This window comes from Myxine glutinosa, chromosome 7 (assembly GCF_964187855.1).
Source record: "Myxine glutinosa chromosome 7, kmMyxGlut1.1, whole genome shotgun sequence".
In the NCBI taxonomy this organism is placed as follows: Eukaryota; Metazoa; Chordata; class Myxini; order Myxiniformes; family Myxinidae; genus Myxine; species Myxine glutinosa.
The window spans coordinates 4,005,606-4,028,541 of record NC_136267.1 but is presented as its reverse complement, the minus strand read 5'-3'; the positions used below and the strand labels follow the sequence as shown (position 1 = coordinate 4,028,541).

Genomic DNA, 22,936 nt, shown 5'->3' with positions numbered 1-22,936 from the left:
TGGACCTTCTACTGGCCATTTTTCACCGCTGTTTATTCCTGATATCACATTGTAAGAGCTCGTCAGAGGATTTGGGACAAAGTCGAGACACCAGAAGTGTTTTTATTTCCAGTTTGACGATGGAATGCGAACTCCCTCCACAGAATCTCACAACATCCAGGGAGATGGTCTTGACATATGCACATGATTGACATCGCCATTGAAACTTGTATTTTTTCGGCATGCTTAAGGGTATAAAATGGAGCTTTGTTGGTAAGGTAAAATCAACTTGAATACCCACAATCACACTGAGATTGTTATACATCACCAGTCCATTATGAACCCATAATCACACTCCATCACATTCTTCAACTGTTCTCAAAGAGTAGCTTCATCAGATGAAGAGCACGCATCACTTACCAAGATGATTACATTGCCCAAGATGACAAAGGCACGGGCTCCATTGCTTGCGCTGCTTGCCATGGCCGAGGATTTCTGAAAGCACCTGCACGATCTGTGGGCAAGAAGCGGTCAACAATACAAGGACGTACAACGAAACCTTGAAGACATTGGAGAAGACCATTGTTTACTGTGTTCGATAATGTTCATTAACATTGTGGAAGGTTTGCGCAATAAGGACGAGACGTTCGGGGTGTATTGCAATAGTTTGTCGGGTTTGGCTTGGCAACCATCGTCCATATTTCACCAAAATATATATTTCCTTATCTGCCATGTATGGTACTAGTCCAAATTATATCGTACTCGCTGAAATACCCAGCGTTGCCCGGAGAAATTAAATGAAATATGTATTTCAATATTTCCTGCAGGACAATCACAAGACACATTACTCGATCGCTCCAGGGGAAATAAATCCAGGCAGTGTATTAGCAACATACTCACTCAGGGCCTGAACACGTAGGTGTTATAATAAACCTGTGTAAAGCAATCTTTTTAATAACAAGCACATGTTGTAAACACTATGACAATTAAATTTGTGTTGTGACAACACACACTATATACAACCTCAACATACGTCCTTCACAATACATATTACTCGATCGTTTCCAGGGAAAAACCCCATGCAGTGTGTAAGCACAAGACCCGATCGAGGCCTGAAGGCCATTTATATTATTATTTTAATTTTTAAAAATTTTCTTTATTCAAACAACCCTCGACCTTCCTCTGGATGAAAGAGGAGGCCATGCAAAGTTTGGTTGCACTGGTCCCTGCAGGGTCCGAATGCAAAAACGAATAAACATACACACAAACAAACAAACTTTCTTCCTTGTATGTGGTATAGATTGTTACCATCAACTTAATCAACCGAAGCATTTAAATCCCTTTGAAAATCAACTTGCATGTTGTGTGTAAACTTTAGATAAGGAATTTAGAGAAATAACCGGTACACAATGGCCTATTCACAAGTGAGGCTATCAAAGGGTTTTGCTCTTATAAAGAGAGAAATCTGGGAGAGAATTCCAGAAGACTTACTTGATTCCACTCTGTTTTGTTGTGTATTCTGTGCTGTAACTTTTATTTGTATTGTGTGAGGTTAAAAAATTTTTTTTTTAATCTTAATTAATAATTAATTTAATAATTTTTAATAATTTTTTTTATTAATAATTAATTTAATTATTAATTTAATAATTTAATTAATAATAATAATTTTCAGTTTTTATTGAAATTTACACCGTTTAATGTCCAGTGAATAACCTGAAATGGTACAAAGGTAAGCAGTAAGCTGCTCGAGGTTTAAAAAAAGTTTAGGTTAGCAAAAACGGAAAAAAATAATATAAATTACACAGTTATATTGTAAAAAAAAGGCTTTCGTCAGGAAACAAGTAATGGGTTAACAACTTACAGCTATTCTGCAGCAATGTAAGTAAATTAAGCCTTGAAAGTTGATGCAAACAATTCCTACAGGTGTCCCAACCTCTGCTGATTACTTGATTACAAACACCCCGTCTGTATAAAATCAGTATTGGAACAGACTGTTATGACACCCTCTGAAGCATTATTTGGAACTATTTGAAACTGCTTGAACTGCTTAAATTTCAATAAAAACTGGAAAAATTGAGGTGTTTTAAAACTTTTGACCGGTAGTGTACATTATTAATCAAATTTAAACAATGTTCATGTCATCGTTCAACAATTTGAGAATACAGGGTGTTTCAAAAAAGTGTACAATTTGAACGTTTTATTGTAGAAAAGATACAAAAGGTAACAACAGAATCATTGGAATCATTGGTTTTCAATTTCAGAATCATTGGAATCTCCTGCGATGAAGTTAACTCCGAGGGCCTTTCACTCACTCACCGCAGGCAGGTTGGTGGTCTTTATGTCTTTTACCGACTCCTCTCCGGCCTTGCGCCCCCAGCTCTCTCTGTGCTCTGTCCCCCTAATATTCCTACAGGTCGCACAAGATCTGCCTGCAACCCTCTTATGGTTAAATTGCCAAAATCATGACTCTCTGCTCACCTTCACTCCTTCATTCCTCTTTTCTCCCGCCTCTGGAACAAACTCCCCCACTCCCTTCAATCCAACTCCTCCCTCCAGGTCTTTAAAACAGCTGTTCACCACCATCTCTTATCTTCCCCCATCCAAAACCTTTATCTTTTCTACCCCCGCTAATTCACCCCAGATACACTTTTTTTGAAATTCCAACTTCTTTCCTGGAAGTCCTTACAGTGTCCTTATACGAGTACATCTCCCACCTCCCCCCAAGCCCTCCCCCTCCCACATTTCTCTCGATGTCCTTGCTCTCAAATGTTGTGTTTGTGTCCTTCCCACTCTCTCCCCATCTTGTGTTCCGCTCCCCTTATTTTGTGTTTTATGTGTCGGTTGACTTTTTGTGTGATTAATGTTAGCTCTTTCACGAGCCTCGATCTTGTATGCAAAAAAAAAACTTGCAGAATTTGCAGAAAAGTTATATCTGCAAACTACCTTCGAGAAAAACTTTCTGCAACAACACTGTTGCAGAAAGCAAAGCAACCTGCAAGTGCAACACATTTGTGGGAAATTCTGCAACAGTGTTGGGAAGAACTTCCCGAACAATATTTGATTTTCATTGCAGAAAGAATGCCACGAGTGTGTTCGGCGGTTATATCTGCAAAAGGTGGATACTTTGCTGAGTCCAAAATTTATATTAAATTTTGTTAAACAGAATTATTCTATGATTTCTTTTTTATCTCAAATTATTGTTTAAGGCCAGCATTGCAAACACTTTAGCCAGCATTGCAAACACTTTGGCGAGCATTGCAATCACTTTAGCCAGCATTGCAAACACTTTGGCGAGCATTGCAAACACTTTCGCCAGCATTGCAAACACTTTAGCCAGCATTGCAAACACTTTCGCCAGCATTGCAAACACTTTAGCCAGCATTGCAAACACTTTCGCCAGCATTGCAAACACTTTAGCCAGCATTGCAAACACTTTAGCCAGCTGTGCAAACACTTTGGCGAGCATTGCAAACACTTTAGCCAGCATTGCAAACACTTTGGCGAGCATTGCAAACACTTTCGCCAGCATTGCATACACTTTAGCCAGCATTGCAAACACTTTGGCGAGCATTGCAAACACTTTAGCCAGCATTGCAAACACTTTGGCGAGCATTGCAAACACTTTCGCCAGCATTGCAAACACTTTAGCCAGCATTGCAAACACTTTAGCCAGCTGTGCAAACACTTTAGCCAGCATTGCAAACACTTTAGCCAGCATTGCAAACACCTTAGCCAGCATTGCAAGCACTTTAGTCAGCATTGCAAGCACTTGAGTCAGCATTAGCCAGCATTGTGCTGTCTTTCGCTCGCGGTCCCTCTGTGCTGTCTTTCCCTCGTGGTCCCTCTGTGCTGTCTTTCGCTCGCGCTCCCTCTGTGCTGTCTTTCCCTCGTGGTCCCTCTGTGCTGTCTTTCCCTCGCGGTCCCTCTGTGCTGTCTTTCCCTCATGGTCCCCCTGTGCTGTCTTTCCCTCGCGGTCCCTCTGTGCTGTCTTTCCCTCATGGTCCCCCTGTGCTGTCTTTCCCTCGCGGTCCCTCTGTGCTGTCTTTCCCTCATGGTCCCCGTGTGCTGTCTTTCCCTCGTGGTCCCTCTGTGCTGTCTTTCGCTCGCGGTCCCTCTGTGCTGTCTTTCCCTCGTGGTCCCTCTGTGCTGTCTTTCCCTCGTGGTCCCTCTGTGCTGTCTTTCCCTCGCGGTCCCTCTATGCTGTCTTTCCCTCCTGGTCCCCGTGTGCTGTCTTTCCCTCGTGGTCCCCGTGTGCTGTCTTTCCCTCGCGGTCCCTCTGTGCTGTCTTTCCCTCGCGGTCCCACTGTACTGTCTTTTCCTCATGGTCCCCCTGTGCTGTCTTTCCCTCACGGTCCCTTTGTGCTGTCTTTCCCTCGCGGTCCCTCTGTGCTGTCTTTCCCTCGTGGTCCCTCTGTGCTGTCTTTCCCTCGTGGTCCCTCTGTGCTGTCTTTCCCTCGCGGTCCCTCTGTGCTGTCTTTCCCTCACGGTCCCTCTGTGCTGTCTTTCCCTCGCGGTCCCTCTGTGCTGTCTTTCCCTCGCGGTCCCTCTGTGCTGTCTTTCCCTCGCGGTCCCTCTGTGCTGTCTTTCCCTCGCGGTCCCCCTGTGCTGTCTTTCCCTCGCAGTCCCTTTGTGCTGTCTTTCCCTCGCGGTCCCTCTGTGCTGTCTTTCCCTCGTGGTCCCTCTGTGCTGTCTTTCCCTCGCGGTCCCTCTGTGCTGTCTTTCCCTCGCGGTCCCTCTGTGCTGTCTTTCCCTCACGGTCCCTCTGTGCTGTCTTTCCCTCATGGTCCCTCTGTGCTGTCTTTCCCTCGCGGTCCCTCTGTGCTGTCTTTCCCTCGTGGTCCCTCTGTGCTGTCTTTCCCTCGCGGTCCCTCTGTGCTGTCTTTCCCTCGTGGTCCCTCTGTGCTGTCTTTCCCTCGCGGTCCCTCTGTGCTGTCTTTCCCTCGCGGTCCCTCTGTGCTGTCTTTCCCTCGCGGTCCCTCTGTGCTGTCTTTCCCTCACGGTCCCTCTGTGCTGTCTTCCCCTCGTGGTCCCCCTGTACTGTCTTTCCCTCGTGGTTGTCAGCTCTTTCACGAGCCTCGATTCAGTATAAAAGACATTAATCTGCGTAAATTTCAATAAGAACTGGTAAAAATTTAGGTGTTCTAAAACTTTTGGCCGGTAGTGTACATTCAGTATATATAGTTCTGTTTTGATTGTTTTCTAATCTTGAGTTGTTGTACACCACTCCTTTCCTTTGCCATCTCAAGACGCTGCATGACGTCATTGCCGGGAACCGAAGGGCCTGGTAATGAGGTGCGCTGAAAGGGAGTACTCAGTTTTCACTCCGGTTTCTTGTTTTTCTTGTTACTTGGCAAAAAAAAAATATTTTATATTAATTATTATACATTATTATTATTATTATTATTACTAGGGCATGCCCGTACTATATATATGCCCGTACTATATATCTATCTAAAATTATATCCCCCCCCTCTATTTACATGAAATGGTTTGGTCCATTCGCAACGCCAAAGCGAACGGCGAACGGCTTGCGAGTACAGTGACAATCCCCCCCCCTCTATTTACATGAAATGGTTTCGTCCATTCGCAACGACCACAGAACCCCCCCCCCTCTATTTACATGGAATGGTTTGGTCCATTCGCAACGCCGGCACACGCGATCGTTCGCTGCTCTCTGATTGGTTGAATCGTTTTTTGGACATAGCTCGGTAAGTAATTGTCCGATTAATATGAAACCTTGAAAAGGCACATCCTCGGGTCCCCAGCAATATACCTGGCAAGTTAAAAGTATATCGGACCCGTGGTTGTCGAGAAACAGCGGTCACAGACAGACAAACGTACAAACGTACAGACAGAGATTACTGGAATTATAGATAGATTATTATTATTATTATTTTATATTTATATAAATAATATATATATATTTTTTGCAAGTATGTTGATCACTCCGGTTTGTGTGTTTGTGCGTTTGTCTGTCCGCTCACTTATACTTGCCTACAGGTCACAATTTTAAGCTGATATTCACGAAACTTCACCAAATGGTAGAGTTCGCGGTCCGACAAAATCCTATATATTTTTAGGTCAAAAGGTCAAAAGGTCAATATAGGCCAAAGGTCAGCCACTTTTTATCAAATTTCTAAATTCCTCAATTTTATTCCGATTGACTTGAAATTTGAATAGGATTTACAAATCAGCAAACTGAATTCAACCAACAACTATTTTTTTTAGATCAGCATAGGCCAAAAGGTCAACATAGGCCAAAGCTCAACAACAATTTCAAATTTCTAAAATCCTCAATTTTCATCTGATTGACTTTAAATTTAAAGAGGATTAACATATCGGCTAAATGAATTCAACCACCAACTATTTTTGAGATCAGCTTCGACCAAAAGGTGAATATAGGCCAAAGGTCAACAACATTTTCAAATTTCTAAAATCCTCAATTTTCATCTGATTGACTTGGAATTTGAATGTGATTTTTATATCGGCTAACTGAATGCAACCACCAATAATTTTTGAGATCAGCATAGGCCAAAAGATCAACATAGGTCAAAGGTCAACCACTTTTTATCAAATTTCTAAAATCCTCAATTTTAATCGGATTGACTTGAAATTTGAATAAGATTTTCATTTCAGCAAACTCAATTCAACCACAAACAATTTTTGAGATCAGCATAGGCCAAAAGGTCAACAACAATTTCAAATTTCAAAAATCATTAATTTTCATCCAATTCACTTGAAATTTGAATGGGATTTACATATCAGCTAACTGAATTCAACCACCAACTATTTATCAGATCAGCATAGGCCAAAGGGTCAACATAGGCCAAAGGTCAACAACAATTTCAAATTTCTAAAATCCTCAATTTTCATCTGATTCACTTGAAATCTGAATGGGATTTACATATCAGTTAACTGGATTCAATCAACAACTATTTTTGAGATCAGCATAGGCCAAAAATGTCACATAGGCCAAAGGTCAACCACTTTTTTCAAATTTCTAAAAGCCTCAATTTTCATCTGATTGACTTGAAATTTGAATTGGATTTTCATATCAGCTTACTGAATTCAACCACCAATTATTTGTGAGGTCAAAAGGATGCTTTACTGAGGGCCATTCTGCTTTGTTCTCTTTTGCCAAGTGTCGCTCGATGAGTGATTTTTCATTTGTTTGTTTGTTTGTCCGGGTCATATCTCAGCCATCCTTTGAAGTAGGAAGCTGAAATTTCGGCACAATAGTGAGCAATTACTTTGGCTGTAAAGGATATTTTTAATTTGTTGATTAATTAATTATTTAATTATTCTATTCATGACTTAATTTAAAAAATTCTAAAGTTACAGATTCGGATGAAACGGTGGTGGTTTCGGTATTCTGTTAGCCAATTGATTAATCATTTAATTATTATATGATTATTATTTATTTATTTTCATTATTAATCATTTATTTATTTTCTTTCTCATCTGGGCAATATCTCAGGCACCTTTTGAGCTAGGCAGCGGATATTTGAACATGACAGTGACCAGGTGATGTGGCCATGAAGGATATTTTTGATTTATTGAAGAATCAATTATTCGATTAATTATATATTAATCAATTAATTATTGCATTTTTTTCGATCAATGACTTATTTAATTAATTTTCAAAAAGTTACAGCTTCTGATGGAGCACTGGTGGTTTCGGTGTGATGTTAGCAAATTGATTAAGAAAATATTTTATGATTATTGTTTATTGATTTTAATTATGCAATTAATCAATCAATTATTGTACACCTGTCTCTCCCTATACAGTCTCTATGAGCTGCGCTTGAGGATGTTATTTATTTATTTGGCAATGGGCGGTGTACTTTGAATTTATCTGTACTTGTTTTGTACTTTTTTTTTCATGCATTGACAATAGGACCACAGGTGTATGCACCAAATAAAGTGAAAGAATGAACAGCAAAAGGAGAGAGGAAGTACAGTAAGGTGCAAGTGAGAGGGTTTGGTGAGGTATGAATGATGATCATGTGGTGTGCAACACGTGACTTGATTTGCATCATTGCTGGGAAGAAGCCTGACTACACCCAACATTGAGAGAACAGGAATTTGGTCGTGGTGTCGGCGATAACTCATTGACTCGCACGGACTCCGAGCGTGGTGAATGCGTGGAATCTTTAATATCCACCAACTAATGCTGTCAGACAGGACGCCCGGTTTAACGTCCATCCGATGGACACAGCACACACATTGATGAATCACTCTGCCTGTGGAACACCGGGATGACAGTTTACGGCTGTGTCGGGATTCGAACCCAGACTAGAACGAGACCACTTAGCGGCAAGTGTGTGTACATTTAGGCCATCCTACGGGCATATATACACACATGCATATACACATTTACATATATACATACATACACATTTACATACAAACTTAAATACATACATACACATACACATTTACATACAAACTTAAATACATACATACACATACACATTTACATACAAACTTAAATACATACATACACATACACATTTACATACAAACTTAAATACATACATACATATACACATTTACACACATAAATACAGACACATACACATGTACATACATTCACATTTACATACATACAGACATACACACATACACATTTACATACATACACATTTACATACAAACTTAAAATACATACATACACATACACATTTACACACATAAATACAGACACATACACATGTACATACATTCACATTTACATACATACAGTCATACACACATACACATTTACATACATACAGACATACACACATACACATTTACATACATACACATTTAAATACAAACTTAAATACATACATACATAAATACATACATACATAAATACATACATACATACACATTTACATACAAACTTAAATACATACATACACATACACATTTACACACATAAATACATACACATACACATATACATACATTCACATTTACATACATACAGATATACACACATACACATTTACATACATACACATACACACACACACATACACATTTACATACATACATATACACACATACACACATACACATTTACATACATACACATACACACATACACATACACACATACACACATATACATACATACACATACATACATATATATACATTTACATACATACACATACACATATACATGCATACATACACATACACATTTACATACATACACATACACACATACACAAACACACAAACACATTTACATACATACACATACACATATACACATATATACATTTATACATACATACATACATACACATACACATTTACATACATACACATACACACATACACACATACACATTTACATGCATACACATACATATTTACATACATACACATACACACATACACATTTACATACATACACATACATATACACATACATACATACACATACATACATATATACATACATACATACATACATACATACACACACATTTACATACATACACATACACATATACATTTATACATACATACATACACATACACACATACACATTTACATACGTACACATACACACATACACACATACCCATTTACATACATACACATACACACACATTTACATACATACACATACATTTACATACATACACATACACACATACACATTTACATACATACACATACACACATACACACATACCCATTTACATACACATTTACATACATACACATACACACATACACATTTACATACATACACATACATATACACATACATACATACACATACATACATATATACATACATACATACATACATACATACATACATACACACACATTTACATACATACACATATACATTTATACATACATACATACATACACATACACATGCATATACATACATACATACACACATACACATTTACATACAAACATAAATACACATTTATACATTTATATACACACATACACATTTATACATTTACATACATACAAACACATATTTATATATATATATTTATGTGGAATACATTTTGTTTGAGTAGAAACATGGCTGTGGTCCAGCTTGTACATACAATTAGCGTTTCAATGGAAAGAAGGATTTCTTTACGAACCTGGAGGAAGATAAAAGAAACGTTCCACAACAAGCATATAAAATAACACCCTCACAACTTACCTGCGTGTTTCAAACTGAAGCAGGTAGGCGAGGAGGTAGGTTCACCTAAATTCTTGGAATGTGGCATTTCTAGCTGATCATGGCTGTGACGTCAGAATGAAGCAATGAGCAGGTTGTGGATTAAACTTGTTCCTTTACTATCATCAAACTAAAACATTAACAAAATACATCACAGTTATGACACATTCACCTTGATATTATTATTATTATTATGATTATATATTTTTTGTATATTAGTATTTAATAACCCTGGCAATAAAGGAATGGATTATTTTTCTTCCTTTTCAAAATCGAAACTATAACAGCTTGTTTAAAATTGTCCGTAATAAATAAATAAATTAATCTCTTGGTCACTTTTTCCTGTTTCCAATACAAAGACGTTTTTGTTTATTTTAAACTTGTAGGTTTTGATGGACGAAGTTGTAGGCCAAGCAAAGAACCCTTGTCGTTTTACATCAATTTGCACGTATAAGATGTGGAGTGGAAAACGCTGAGAACTCCGACGTGAAGTGAGTATCAAACATTTGTTGTTGAAAAGCATTGATAGCGATGTGATGTGTGATGTGGACATTGATGACACTGAAACCGGGAAATCAGAATGACTCACAATGGAATTCAGTCTATATAGGCCTCGCCCAAGGCCAACTTGTTTTGGTGAAGAAAAGCTCGTTTTTCTGGTTTATACTCATAACTTAGTCATGAAGTAGTTGAGTTGCTACATCTCAAAATGTTCACCTGGAAAGATCTAATCAATGTGTACAAAAATAGATACTTTGTCATTACCAACAATAGTTCTCCGCCCAGCAAGGTAAACTTTTTTTTTTGGTACACAAGGTCGAGGCTCGTGTAAGAGCTAACATTGATCACAAAAAGACAAACTGACACATAAAACATATGATAAAGGGAGCGGGAGACAACATGGAGAGCAGGGACATCGGGAGATCTGTGGGAGGGAGATGGCAATCACCAAAACAAGTTTAATAGAATAGGAAAGTCAAAACCCGGTGAAGAGTAGAAAATTGCTTTTATTTTTTTGAATCTCAATAACAATGACTGAGGTGAGGATGAGGGAAACTCACTGAAGAACTTCCTGGTGAACAATATTGGGAATTTTGTTTTCATACAACGTCTTTGGGGCTTCCCACTCTGCTTGCCGCCACGTTCACCTGGCCATGTGTGAATATGAGTTCGTGAAGACTTGGGGTTAGGGTTAGGGTTGGGGTTAGGGTTGAGGCTTTGCCTTTGGGGCTTGTTGATGGTCATGCCGAAGCAGACTGACCGGAAACTGAATTCGCTGATCATCAAAAGGTAAGCCTGTGCCTGATACGATGATCGGTATCCTTGGCAACACGGCGAGCTCGCCCTTGTTTGGTCCAGTGGCGATGGTGACATTTAGACAATTCGGTAACAGCTTTTTGGTGATTACTCGAGTTCCATTGCAAACCTCTGATGGGTCAAGGTTGCATAAGAACACGACTGGCACTCCTATTTTGAGGAGGTGGTGAGGTGGCACGCCTGAGGGCTCCAAGCTGTTCAGGAAGTATGTGGGGTATGTAACTGCTTAATCCTCACTCGTGGCTTCGTCTCCTGATTTGTAGAAAATGGCCTCCTCTTGGAAGCTTTGTATAAGCTCCCAGATTATTGGTTTTACTGACTCATTCTGAAGAGCAAGGATTGCACGCTCACACAGCCATTGTATATCTTTGTAGTGTTGCAGCACATATTGGTAAACCTTTATTGCCAGGGGTGGGAAGCGGAGGGGTGAATGGGGGGCGTAGGGGACTGGGGGAGGGTGGTAGCTTTGACAGACCCCTCCGTTTTAGGGAGGTGAGGAAGGGAGGAGGAAAAATCTTCCCATGCAAAGAGTGCTTCATATCCTCAGTGTTGCCCACGTAAATAAGGAAATTGTAATACCCTCTTCCACCATCACCAGGTGGCGCTACATTTACGCCTCTCTTCCGGGCCCCCACACACACCTCCCGCATGAGGCTGTGGCGACATAGCCTAAGTTACCCCCCAGAAAAAGTTGTATTTGTATTTGTACCCCGAGTACATAAGTACATAAGAGTACATAAGATGCCCAAGTATATAAGTGTTTATAGCTGGAGTACCTGACGTTGCTCAATCAAAAAAGAAACATTAACATATTTGAAATGATGGAAAATATAATGGAAAAGCAATTACATCCAAATCAGAATCCATAACAAATGTCAAATCATCATTTTACCTTTTCGTTCAATATATGCTGCTGAATGTGCCGTTCATCACGTTTCTGAGTTAAGTGTGATGACGTTCGGGAAGAAGAAGAAGCCCTACCACCAACTTCGACCGCTTCCGGAATAGTTTGATTACTTGTGTTCAAATGTCTGGTGATTGTTTTGTATTTATTTATGCGAATGTGTACTTGTATATAACTGTCATTAATCAAAACGGCTTCGGCACTAAAGAGCGATTAATTTTTTTAATCCAAAAAACGAGTTTTTTTCTTTTTTCTTTTTGTCTAAAACACTCCCAAGCAGGCACTGATCAACTGCTGAGAGTTGGACGAAGATCCGTTCAACCATCTCTGAGAAAAATGGTGACACACACAGACAGACCAACAGCTCTCTTATATATATATATACTACCTGAATGCACCCGGCGTTGCCCGGGTTCTTTTTGAATGAATTTAATCTTCTGTACATCGGTCTGACGCGAGTCCAGTATCAGTTAGTGCTCAACGATTCCTTGTTCTTTCTTCTGTCGGGCCCCGCGAGAGAGAATTTTGAAAGCATGTGTTGCAATCCGTCAGATATTCATATTAAGTGCACAAGTTGTACTTCAAGAGAATTTTGAAAGAAGAAGAAGTTTTTTTGTTTTTTTTGTATTTTTTTTGTATACTGCATCGAGGCTCGTGAAAGAGCTAACATTTATTTCACAAACAAATGAACCAGACAAACAAAATATATAAAAAGAGGGAGCGGAAGACAAGATGGGGAGAGAAGGGGAAGCACACAAACACATCATTTGAGAGCAGGGAGATGTGTGGGAGGGAGAGGACTTGGGGGGAGGAGGCGTGCGAAGGGGGGGGGGGGGGGGGAGGGGGTGGGAGAACTATAAAACACAAGGGCACCAAGGACTTCCAGGACAGAAGTTGGTATTTCAAAAAAGTGGATTTGGGGTGAAATTAGCGGGGGTAGAAAAGATCAAGGTTTTGGATGGGGGAAGATAAGAGATGGTGGTGAACAGCTGTTTTAAAGACCTGGAGGGTGGAGTGGGATTGAAGAGAGTGAGCGAGTTTGTTCCAGAGGCTGGAGAAAAGGGCAATGAAGGAGTGAAGGTGAGCAGAGAGTCTTGATTTTGGCAGTTTAACCATAAGAGGGTTGCAGGCAGATCTTGTGCGACCTGTAGGAATATTTGGGGGACAGAGCCCAGAGAGAGCTGGGGGTGTGGGGGCAAGGCCAGAGAGGAGTCGGTAGAAGACGGAGAGACCACCAACCTGCATGCGGTGAGTGAGTGAAAGGCCCTTGGAGTTAGCTTCATCGGGGAGATTCCAATGATTCTCAACGCTTTGGTTTCAACAGCCTGAAGACGAGCTAGGTGTGAGGCAAGAGCACCAGCCCAGAGGGGAGAGAAGTATTCCATTGAGCTGCGGATGAAAGCCTTGTATGTGGTGAGGAGCTCAGGTGTGCCAAGGAAGGACTTTGCACGACGGAGGATGCCCAGTCGGCGACTGGCTTTGGAGGCCAGATTTGAAATGTGGTTTTCCCAGGAAAGATCATGGCAGATAGTGAGACCCAAAAGCTTGAGTGACAGAACTTCTTGGAGAGGATTATTCAGAAAGTGGATGGGAGGGTTGTCCAGTCGGTCTTTTCGGAGAGACATCGTAACAGTGTGAGATTTGTCAGGATTGAAAGACATGTTCCACTTGTTTGCCCAGTCTGTGATTTTGTCCAGGTCTGCAGAGAGTGAGGAGGCTGCAGACTGCCGATCTGAGGGATGAGGAATGGAGCGACAGAGAGTAGAGTCATCAGCAAAGAGATAGAGAGGATTTTCAAGAGAGTCAGAGAGATCATTGATAAAGACCAGAAAAAGCACAGGGCCCAGAACACTGCCTTGGGGAACTCCAGCCTGAACAGGAAGAGGAGATGAGAGAACCCCATTCAGGGCCACACGTTGACTACGACTAGAGAGGAAGTCCGCCAGCCATGCGTGGAGATTTCCATGCATACCAAAAGAGGAGAGTTTGGTGAGCAGAGCGGAGTGCCAAGCCATATCGAAGGCGTGTGATATGTCAAGGGAGACAGCTCTAATTTCCTGTTTGGCATTGAGGACCTCCATCCATTGTTGAGAAAGCAGAAGCAGCATGTCCAGAGTAGAGTGGCCAGGTCTGAAACCAAATTGATGATCAGAGATCAAGCCATTGGAGAAGAGGAAAGATTTCATATCTGAAGCAATGATGGATTCCATGACTTTGCTGATAATTGGGAGAAGGCTGATTGGTCTGTAGTTGTTAGGATCTGTTTTTGCACCTTTTTTGTGCAAAGAGGTGATGTTGGCTGATTTCCAAGCAGATGGCAGATGACCTTGAGCAAAAGAGAGGGTGAAGAGAACAGAGAGAGGGAGTGAAAGAGCGGAAGAACGGGATTTTAGGACCCGTGGGCTGATTCCGTCAGGTCCAGTTGCAGAATCAGAGTCGAGGTTTGACAGAAACTTTTCCACCTTGTCAGGAGGAAAGGACACAGAGTCCAGGAGCAGCTGGGTATGACTGGGTATGGTGGGTACAGAGAGGGATGGGTTTGGGACACAAGATTTAGAGGCAAACACAGAGTTGAGGCATTCAGCTTTTTCACGTGCGGAGTCAGCCGTGTAGCCGTTTGAGGTGAGGGAGGGGATGGAGGGGGAACAAACACCAGAAACAGATTTTACCAGACGCCACCAGGATTTGGAAGAGGGAGACAGATAAGAGAGTTCGGTCCTGAGAGCGGAGAGATATTGTTTCCTGGCTCTCCTGAGGGTGGACACACACTTGTTTCGGGCTTTGCGAAAGGAAATGAGATTTCCTTCCGTTGGATTTGCTTTCCGGGAGACGAAAGCAAGTTGTTTCTGGGCATTAGCCTCACCACAAGATTCCGTGTACCATGGACGGGAGGAAGGGTATGACAACTGAAGACGAGATGGGATAAATAATGAGGTTATATGCTCGGTGGCGAGGCCGGTTGAGGCCGCATCGGCCGAGCTGGGCCCATTTCACAATTCAGATGGGTTATTGCGAATTGCGCCCAGCTCGGCCGAGGCAGCCTCGACCGGGTCGCCACCTAGCCTTTAACCTTCCCGGGGCCCGTTCCGACATTTTTTGTTTCAGAGGTTTCCTCCTATCTTTCACCGTTCAGGAGATTAGCGCGTGCAGACAAACAAACAAACAAACAAAAACTTTCTTTTTTATATATACTAGCTGAAAGCACCCGGCGTTGCCCGGGTTATTTTTGAATATATTTACTACTATAATTCAGCTTTTACTCGCGGCCGTAGAAGATTGACTACTATAATTCAGCTCAGCTTTTAATTGTGAAATGGGCCCAGCCCGGCCGAGGCGGCCTCGACCGGCCTCACCACCTAGCCTATAACCTTCCCAGGGCCCGTCCCGACATTTTTGGTTCTTTTTGAATTAATTTAATACTATAATTCAGCTTTTACTGGCGGCCGTAGAAGAATGACTACTATAATTCAGCTCAGCTTTTAATTGTGAAATGGGCCCAGCTCGGCCGAGGTGGGCCTCGACCGGCCTCGCCACCTAGCCTAAAACCTTCCCGGGGTCCGTCCCAACATTTTTGGTTCTTTTCGAATGTATTTACTACTAAAATTCAGCTTTTACTCACGGCCGTAGACGATTGACGACTATAATTCAGCTCAGCTTTTAATTGTGAAATGGGCCCAGCTCGGCCGAGGTGGGCCTCGACCGGCCTCACCACCTAGCCTATAACCTTCCCAGGGCCCGTCCCGACATTTTTGGTTCTTTTTGAATGAATTTAATACTATAATTCAGCTTTTACTCGCGGCCGTAGAAGATTGACTACTTTAATTCAGCTCAGCTTTTAATTGTGAAATGGGCCCAGTTCGGCCGATGCGGCCTCAACCGGCCTCGCCACGTAGCCTATAACCTTCCCGGGATCCGTCCCAACATTTTTGGTTCTTTTCGAATGTATTTACTACTATAATTCAGCTTTTACTCACGGCCGTAGACGATTGACGACTATAATTCAGCTCAGCTTTTAATTGTGAAATGGGCCCAGCTCGGCCGAGCTGGGCCTCGACCGGCCTCGCCACCTAGCCTAAAACCTTCCCGGGGCCCATCCTGACATTTTTTGTATTAGAGGTTCCCTCCTATCTTTCATCGTTCAGGAGATTAGCTTGCGCAGACAAACAAACAAAAACTTTCTTTTATAATATAGAGACAAGAGAGATATGTGAATGGCGACAATACTGGGTACACTAAGTGTTACATCTGAGTGGAAAAATAAAGTTTCAGGAAACAGTAAGTATGCTGTATTATACAACACAACACAACATGCATTTCAAAGGCCATTTTCCCTGCTAGAGCAGGGGTTAGCCTTGCGGTCCCCATGACATTCTTCTCCATTTTGCCCTATTTTCTGCATCTCTCCTTGTTAACCCCCTTGCCCGCATTTCTTCTTCCACCATCTTTAGCCAAGTCTTTCTCGGTCTTCCCCGTCCTCTACTTCCTTCTACATTCATTTCCATCACTCTTCTCAACCAGTCACTTTCATCCTTCCTCAACACATGACCAAACCATCTCAACCTGTTCATCTTCACAGCATCAATCACAGGCTCTATTCCCAACATCTTTCGCAATTCATCAATTGTCTTCCTCTCTCTCAACGATACTCCGCACATCCATCGAACCATTCGCATTTCCACCCTTTCCAACCTTGTTGCTGCTCTCCGTTCATTACCCATGTCTCGCTCCCATAAATCATAACACTTCTCACACATGCAGCATACACCTTTCCCTTCAGCTTCAACGACACTCCCCTCCTCATCAGCACGCCACTCAGTTCCCAAAACTTCTTCCATGCACATCTCACTCGAGCAACCGTTGCCGAGTCTGATCCACCTTCTCCATTCAGCATGTCTCCGAGGTAGCAAAATGTTTTCACACCTTCCAGCTTCACGCCGTCTCCAAGATCCAACTCAACATTTCCTCCATCTGCAGCTCCCTCTGTGCACACCTTACATTTGAATGTAGCTGCCCCACTGGTTAATGACCCTCTCAGACTACTACATTTTTGAGGAACCCACTCAGCGCACATTGTACATTGAATGGAGTTCACACCGACACCCTTCCTACACACAGCACAGGGCCACTTCCCAGTTCTTTCCACCTCACAACATGCTTTGCCACTTGCCATCACCTTCGTCTTTCCGATATTCACCTTCAGACCTTTTGTCTCCATACATTCCTTCCACTTGTTCATCTTTTCCTTCAGTCCATCCATACTTTCCGCAATCAACACCAGATCATCTGCAAACAACAACTCCCACGGTAAACCCTCCTTTACGTTCTGAGCCAGCACCTCCATCACAGCTACAAATAGTAGTGCACTTAGTACCGACCCCTGATGCACTCCCACCTTCACCTCAAACTCACCACTGTTCCCGTCCTTCGTCCTTACAGCTGTGCACGCTCTTTTGTACATTGCCATCACTACTCTGATCAACCATTCCTCCACTCCTAACTTCCTCAATGCCCATGTCAATACTTTGCGTGGAACCCTATCGAATGCTTTCTCCAGATCAACAAACCCAAGAAACAACTTCTTCCTCTTCTCCATGTACTTCTCCTGCAACTGCCTCACAATGAAAAGCGCGTCTGTCGTTGCTCTTCCTGGCATTAATCCAAACTGCATTTTGTCGATCTTCACTTTCTTCCTTATCCTCCTCTCCAACACCCTTTCCAATACCTTCATTCCATGCTCCAATAACTTTATCGCTCGGTACGAGCCACACTCCAGAGGGTCACCTTTCCCCTTGTATAGAAGGACGAGGGTACTCAGTTCCCAATCCACTGGAATGCGGCCTTCTTTCACCACCAGATTACAGATCTCTGTCATTCTCTTCACACCCCAACTTCCTGCTGCCTTCAACATATCTCCCACAACTCCCGTCGGCCCTCCCGCTTTTCTACTCTTCATTGCTTTCATCGCTTCCTCAACGTCCTTCTCAGTTATCTTCTCTGCCGGTCCTAAAACTGGGTTACTCTCTCTGTTGCCATCCCATTCATTCTCTGTATTCAACAGCATTTCCATATATCTTTTCCATCTTCCTTTAATTCCATCTGGGTCCACAACGATTTGTCCCACTTCATCCTTCAAGCAACTCACCCCCATCACATCACACCTCTCTTTCGCTATTTGCTTTGCAATCCTGAATACTGCTCTCTGACCCTCTTCCGAATCCAAGCGTTCTCCGAACATTTTCCTACATGCCTCCTGTGCCTTTGCTACCTCTTTCTTTGCAGCCTTCTTGGCTGCCTTATAACTTTCATGCTCTGCTGTTTCTGCTCCCGTACCCTTCGCCTTCTGCCACTCCTTGAACTTCTTCCTCTTCTCGTCAATCCTCTTTCCAACTTCATCATCCCACCACCATGTTTCCGAGTGCCTTGGTGGTCCTTTTATCCATCCACATACCTCACCAATGGCTCCCAACAGACTAGCTTTCATTGACATCCAACCACTTTCAAGCTCAACCACATCATCCTCGACCCTACTCAGCCTCTCTTTTAATGCCTCCCTTACTGTCACCTCTTTCAACCTCCACACCTTCATTCTCGGTTGGCACTTCACCCGCCGAGCTCTCCTCGCACCTTTCACCCTTACGTCGCAGACAACCAAGTGGTGCTGTGAAACAGCCTCCTCCCCCGGGATCACCTTTGTGTCCCGGAGGTGCCCCCTATCTCGCCTACGCACCATCAGGTAGTCAACGGTTGTCGTCGACCCACCTGACGTGTATGTAACAAGCTTATTATCCTCTTTCTGGAACTGAGTATTACAAATCAACAAATCAGCTCCATCAGCAAACTCCAAAATCCTTTTGCCTTCTCCATTTCTCACACCGTATCCGTAACCTGTATTATGTTGTTCTGTAAATGTTGGAGTATCCGAGTTTGAAGCATCAGACCTGCTACATGCTTTGTTTTCACCAAAATTTCACTAAAATTTCATTATATTCTCTGTAGGTGAGTCTGTAATTCTGTCTGTCTGTCTGGGGGAGTGGCTACACCACGTCTGGGAGGGGCTTCAAAACCAAATATCCACCATTTTGTTTACTCGCATAGCTTTGAGGCCTCTTTTGTTCGGCCACATACAGCCTCTTTTGTTTGTCTTGTGCATTTGTTAGGCCTCTTTTGTTTGTCTTGCTTTCTCTCACAGTTTTATTTCAACTCTAATTCGATATCTCATTTCATTTTTCACAGTCACTAACATGGTTTTACACTCGGTTGAAAAAAACAGGAAGGAAATTCAATTAAAGTTACCGTTTATAGAACGAAATGCATTTTCGAAGGCCTGCAACATAACATCCATTGAGACTCGCTCACGGCTTTATCTCTAATTCACCATCTGATTTCATTTTTCACAGTCGCTAACATAGTTTTAAACTCAGTTGCAAAAAACGGGAAGTAGATTTGTTGAAAGTTAACGCACAGGCAGGAAATAGCTGAGATCAGCATGGTTTATCATACACCGCCCAAATAACACAGACAATAAATATTCGATGAAAGTTAACGTTTATAGAACAAATGCATTTTTAATGAGAAGGCCTGTATAATATAAACTAACTATTGAATACAATATTTATTGATAACGTTTCGTTGTAATCTATTTTTACTTTATAAAGCGAATAGTTTTCGATACATTCAAGTTGACAAATGAAGTCACCTGTGACTGATGTGCATTTTAAGACTGAATCAACACGTCTTCGATCAGAAATTACTTTTTGAAGGAACAGAGGTACATTTTTATTACAGCTCAAGCAAAGGAAACCAGGCAATGCCTGTTTCGTTCGGAGTGATTATACACCGCCCAAAGAAGATGCGTTTCATTTCTCGAGGAAATATAATCGTGAAATCTTTAATAAAAATTTTTTGGGGTTTTCGCACGAGTTTTCAATGCTGAATCGTGTTCACATCCAGGATTAATAAACAAATTCCATTTCACATGTGCATGGACATGTAATTCAAAGATGTGAAATAAATAAATAAACAGACAGAAAATTGCCGAGAGATATTTTTTCGTTCTTATTTTATAGGCTATGTGCACTTATTTAATCAGGTCGGTCTTTTGACTGACACTGGTAACATGTAACCCATTGCTACCTGCCGCATGGTCGGGTAGTCGGCGACTAAACTGGCTACCCTCACTGGCTCGCCAGTGGGGAGGGTAACTGTGACACCCCACAGGACTAAAAACAATACCTGTCAAAGGGTGGATGAGCTCGCTCTGGGAGCCAATGGCCATCCAGTAAGGAGAGGGTGTCTCCAAAAAAACACTCACCCGGTCGGACCGGTTTCTTAGGTAGTAGATTGTTGGCAGCAACCGTTCAGAGTGGTACTACCGTTCGGACTCAGGAGCATTAAAGTGGTGCCCGGAACCATCTTACACTCTCCATGTCAGGATTGCTGAATTTTCTTTCTGTCTCACTCAAACTACAACTACCGGGTTAGCTTTAATCTCTCGCTCTTGCAAACAAACATCGTACACTTTTCATCAAACACTTTTCTTACTCATTTTCACTCCTCACCTTTACATTCTCTCTTCTTTACTTCTCTTTCCTCTCATTTCCTCACATTGTCCAATTAAATATGAAAAAGTCTGAAAAGTTAATGGCCCCTAGTTCCCGGCATTATGGGGTGCGAAGAATCTCCGGTGACCTGCCTGTCTCTGCTACCAACGAGAATGGGGGTGGGGGGGCTCAGGCAGTAGTAGTATCGGTCCCTCCCAAGACCCTTGCCTGTTGAATCAACGTGACTCTTTTGCAATTCATTTCACCAACATTCGTGGTCTTTCTTCAAATCTTTCCTCTGTTGAATATCATCTTGCAAGTTACTCTCCTAATATATTGCTCTCTCAGAGACCCAATTGTCACACGACGTTCTTCTTAACTCCTTTAACATTTCAAACTGCAACCTTCACTCACGATTCCGCTTCAAAGGAGGAGTGTGTGTCTACTCCAACATCAACACGCCTCCTGTTCGCCTTGTGGACCTCGAATCTCCAAACTTTGATGTCATCTTGTTTAAGATTTTCACTTACTGCTCCCCCAACTCTACAAACTTTATAACTCCCTTTGACGATCTTAATTCCTGCCATGAGGCAATGACATCCGAACACCCTCGAGCAGAATTCCTCTATTTAGGAGACTTCAATGTACACCACAGGAAGTGGTTGAAATCATCCCACACGGATGTTGGGGGAGTTGCAGCTTTTACATTTTCCATTCTCAATGATTTGGAACAAATTATCACCCACCCTACCCATATCCCAGATCGTCCAATACTTTGGATTTGTTGTTTACCTCTAATCCGTTGCGTTACAACTACACAATCTCACCTACAATTTGTTCTTCTGATCACAATCGTGTGAACGTCACTTTACTTACCACCACTCCTTCTCCTCCGACTGCTCCGACTAAACTCCAGTATTGGCATTTCAATAGCGCTGACTGGACTGGTTTACGAAACTTCTTTTCTGAGTTTCCCTGGAAAGACGACTGCCTCTCCTCGGCCAATGCCTCTATCTCTGCTGAACGTATAGCTGAGGTTATTGTTGCAGGAATGGAGGCTTATATCCCCTTCTCTTTCAGGTTTACCTCTCCTACCAACTCTTGGTTCAATCATTCCTGCTCTGCAGCCATTCGTTCACGAGATGCGGCAAATCAGACATGGAAAAACTCTTCTTCCTCCGACTCACATTCAGCCTTCATATCTGCTAGAAACCATTGCAAACATGTTATTCGTGAGGCGAAGCATTCCTTTATCCAAAAGAAATGTGACAACCTCTCATCTTCTTCCACGAATAGATCTTTCTGGTCATTAGCCAAAAGTATCTCCAACAACTTCTGCCGCTCTACCTTTCCTTTGCTGTTCTGTTCTGATGATACTATAGCTGTCTCTCTGACTGGTAAAGCAACTCTTTTTGGTTCTCTTTTCTCCTCTAATTCCACTCTGGATGACTCCAACATTCCATCTCCCTCTGATGCACCCCTGACCAATCATATTCCCCTCTCCACAATCTCTTTCCATGCAGTCAAAAAGGTACTCCTCTCTCTGGACACAAGCAAGGCATACGGACAAGATGGCATTCCTCCTCGTGCCTTGAAGGAGTTTGCCTCAGAACTTGCACCCGAGCTTGCTCGTTTGTTTCGTTTTTGTTTAAAAACACAAACTTTTCCTCTTTCCTGGAAATATGCCTTACTACAGCCTATTTTAAAGAAGGGTGATCGTTAAAACCCGTCCGACTACCGTCCTATTTCTCTGACTTCTACTATTTCCAAAGTCTTTGAATGTCTTCTCAATTCCCATTTCCTCGAATCTCACAATCTTCTATCTGACCATCAATATGGCTTCCGCAAGGCAAGATCTACCGGTGATATCCTTTCTTACATTACGAATGTCTGGGCCTCTTCTCTGAGAGACTTTGGGGAATCCTTTGTTGTAGGCCTTGATGTCTCAAAAGCCTTTGACAGAGTTTGGCATCGGGGTCTGATATCCAAGCTTC

At 42.2% G+C, this 22,936-nt stretch overlaps 1 protein-coding gene across 3 annotated transcripts in view; it reads right to left on the bottom strand.

The window, feature by feature from the left end:
• UPK1A (uroplakin 1A) overlaps positions 1 to 22,936 on the bottom strand; it is a 137,919-nt gene that overhangs the window by 59,196 nt on the left and 55,787 nt on the right. The window contains exons 1-2 of one of the 3 annotated variants that reach the window (XM_068121713.2): positions 10,164 to 10,183; positions 400 to 493 (exon numbers count right to left, since the gene is read on the bottom strand). In XM_068121713.2, the coding sequence (XP_067977814.1) occupies positions 400 to 462 (63 nt within the window). In that variant the 5' untranslated portion in view covers positions 463 to 493; positions 10,164 to 10,183. The other 2 variants (XM_078781262.1, XM_078781263.1) reach the window with 2 other exon arrangements.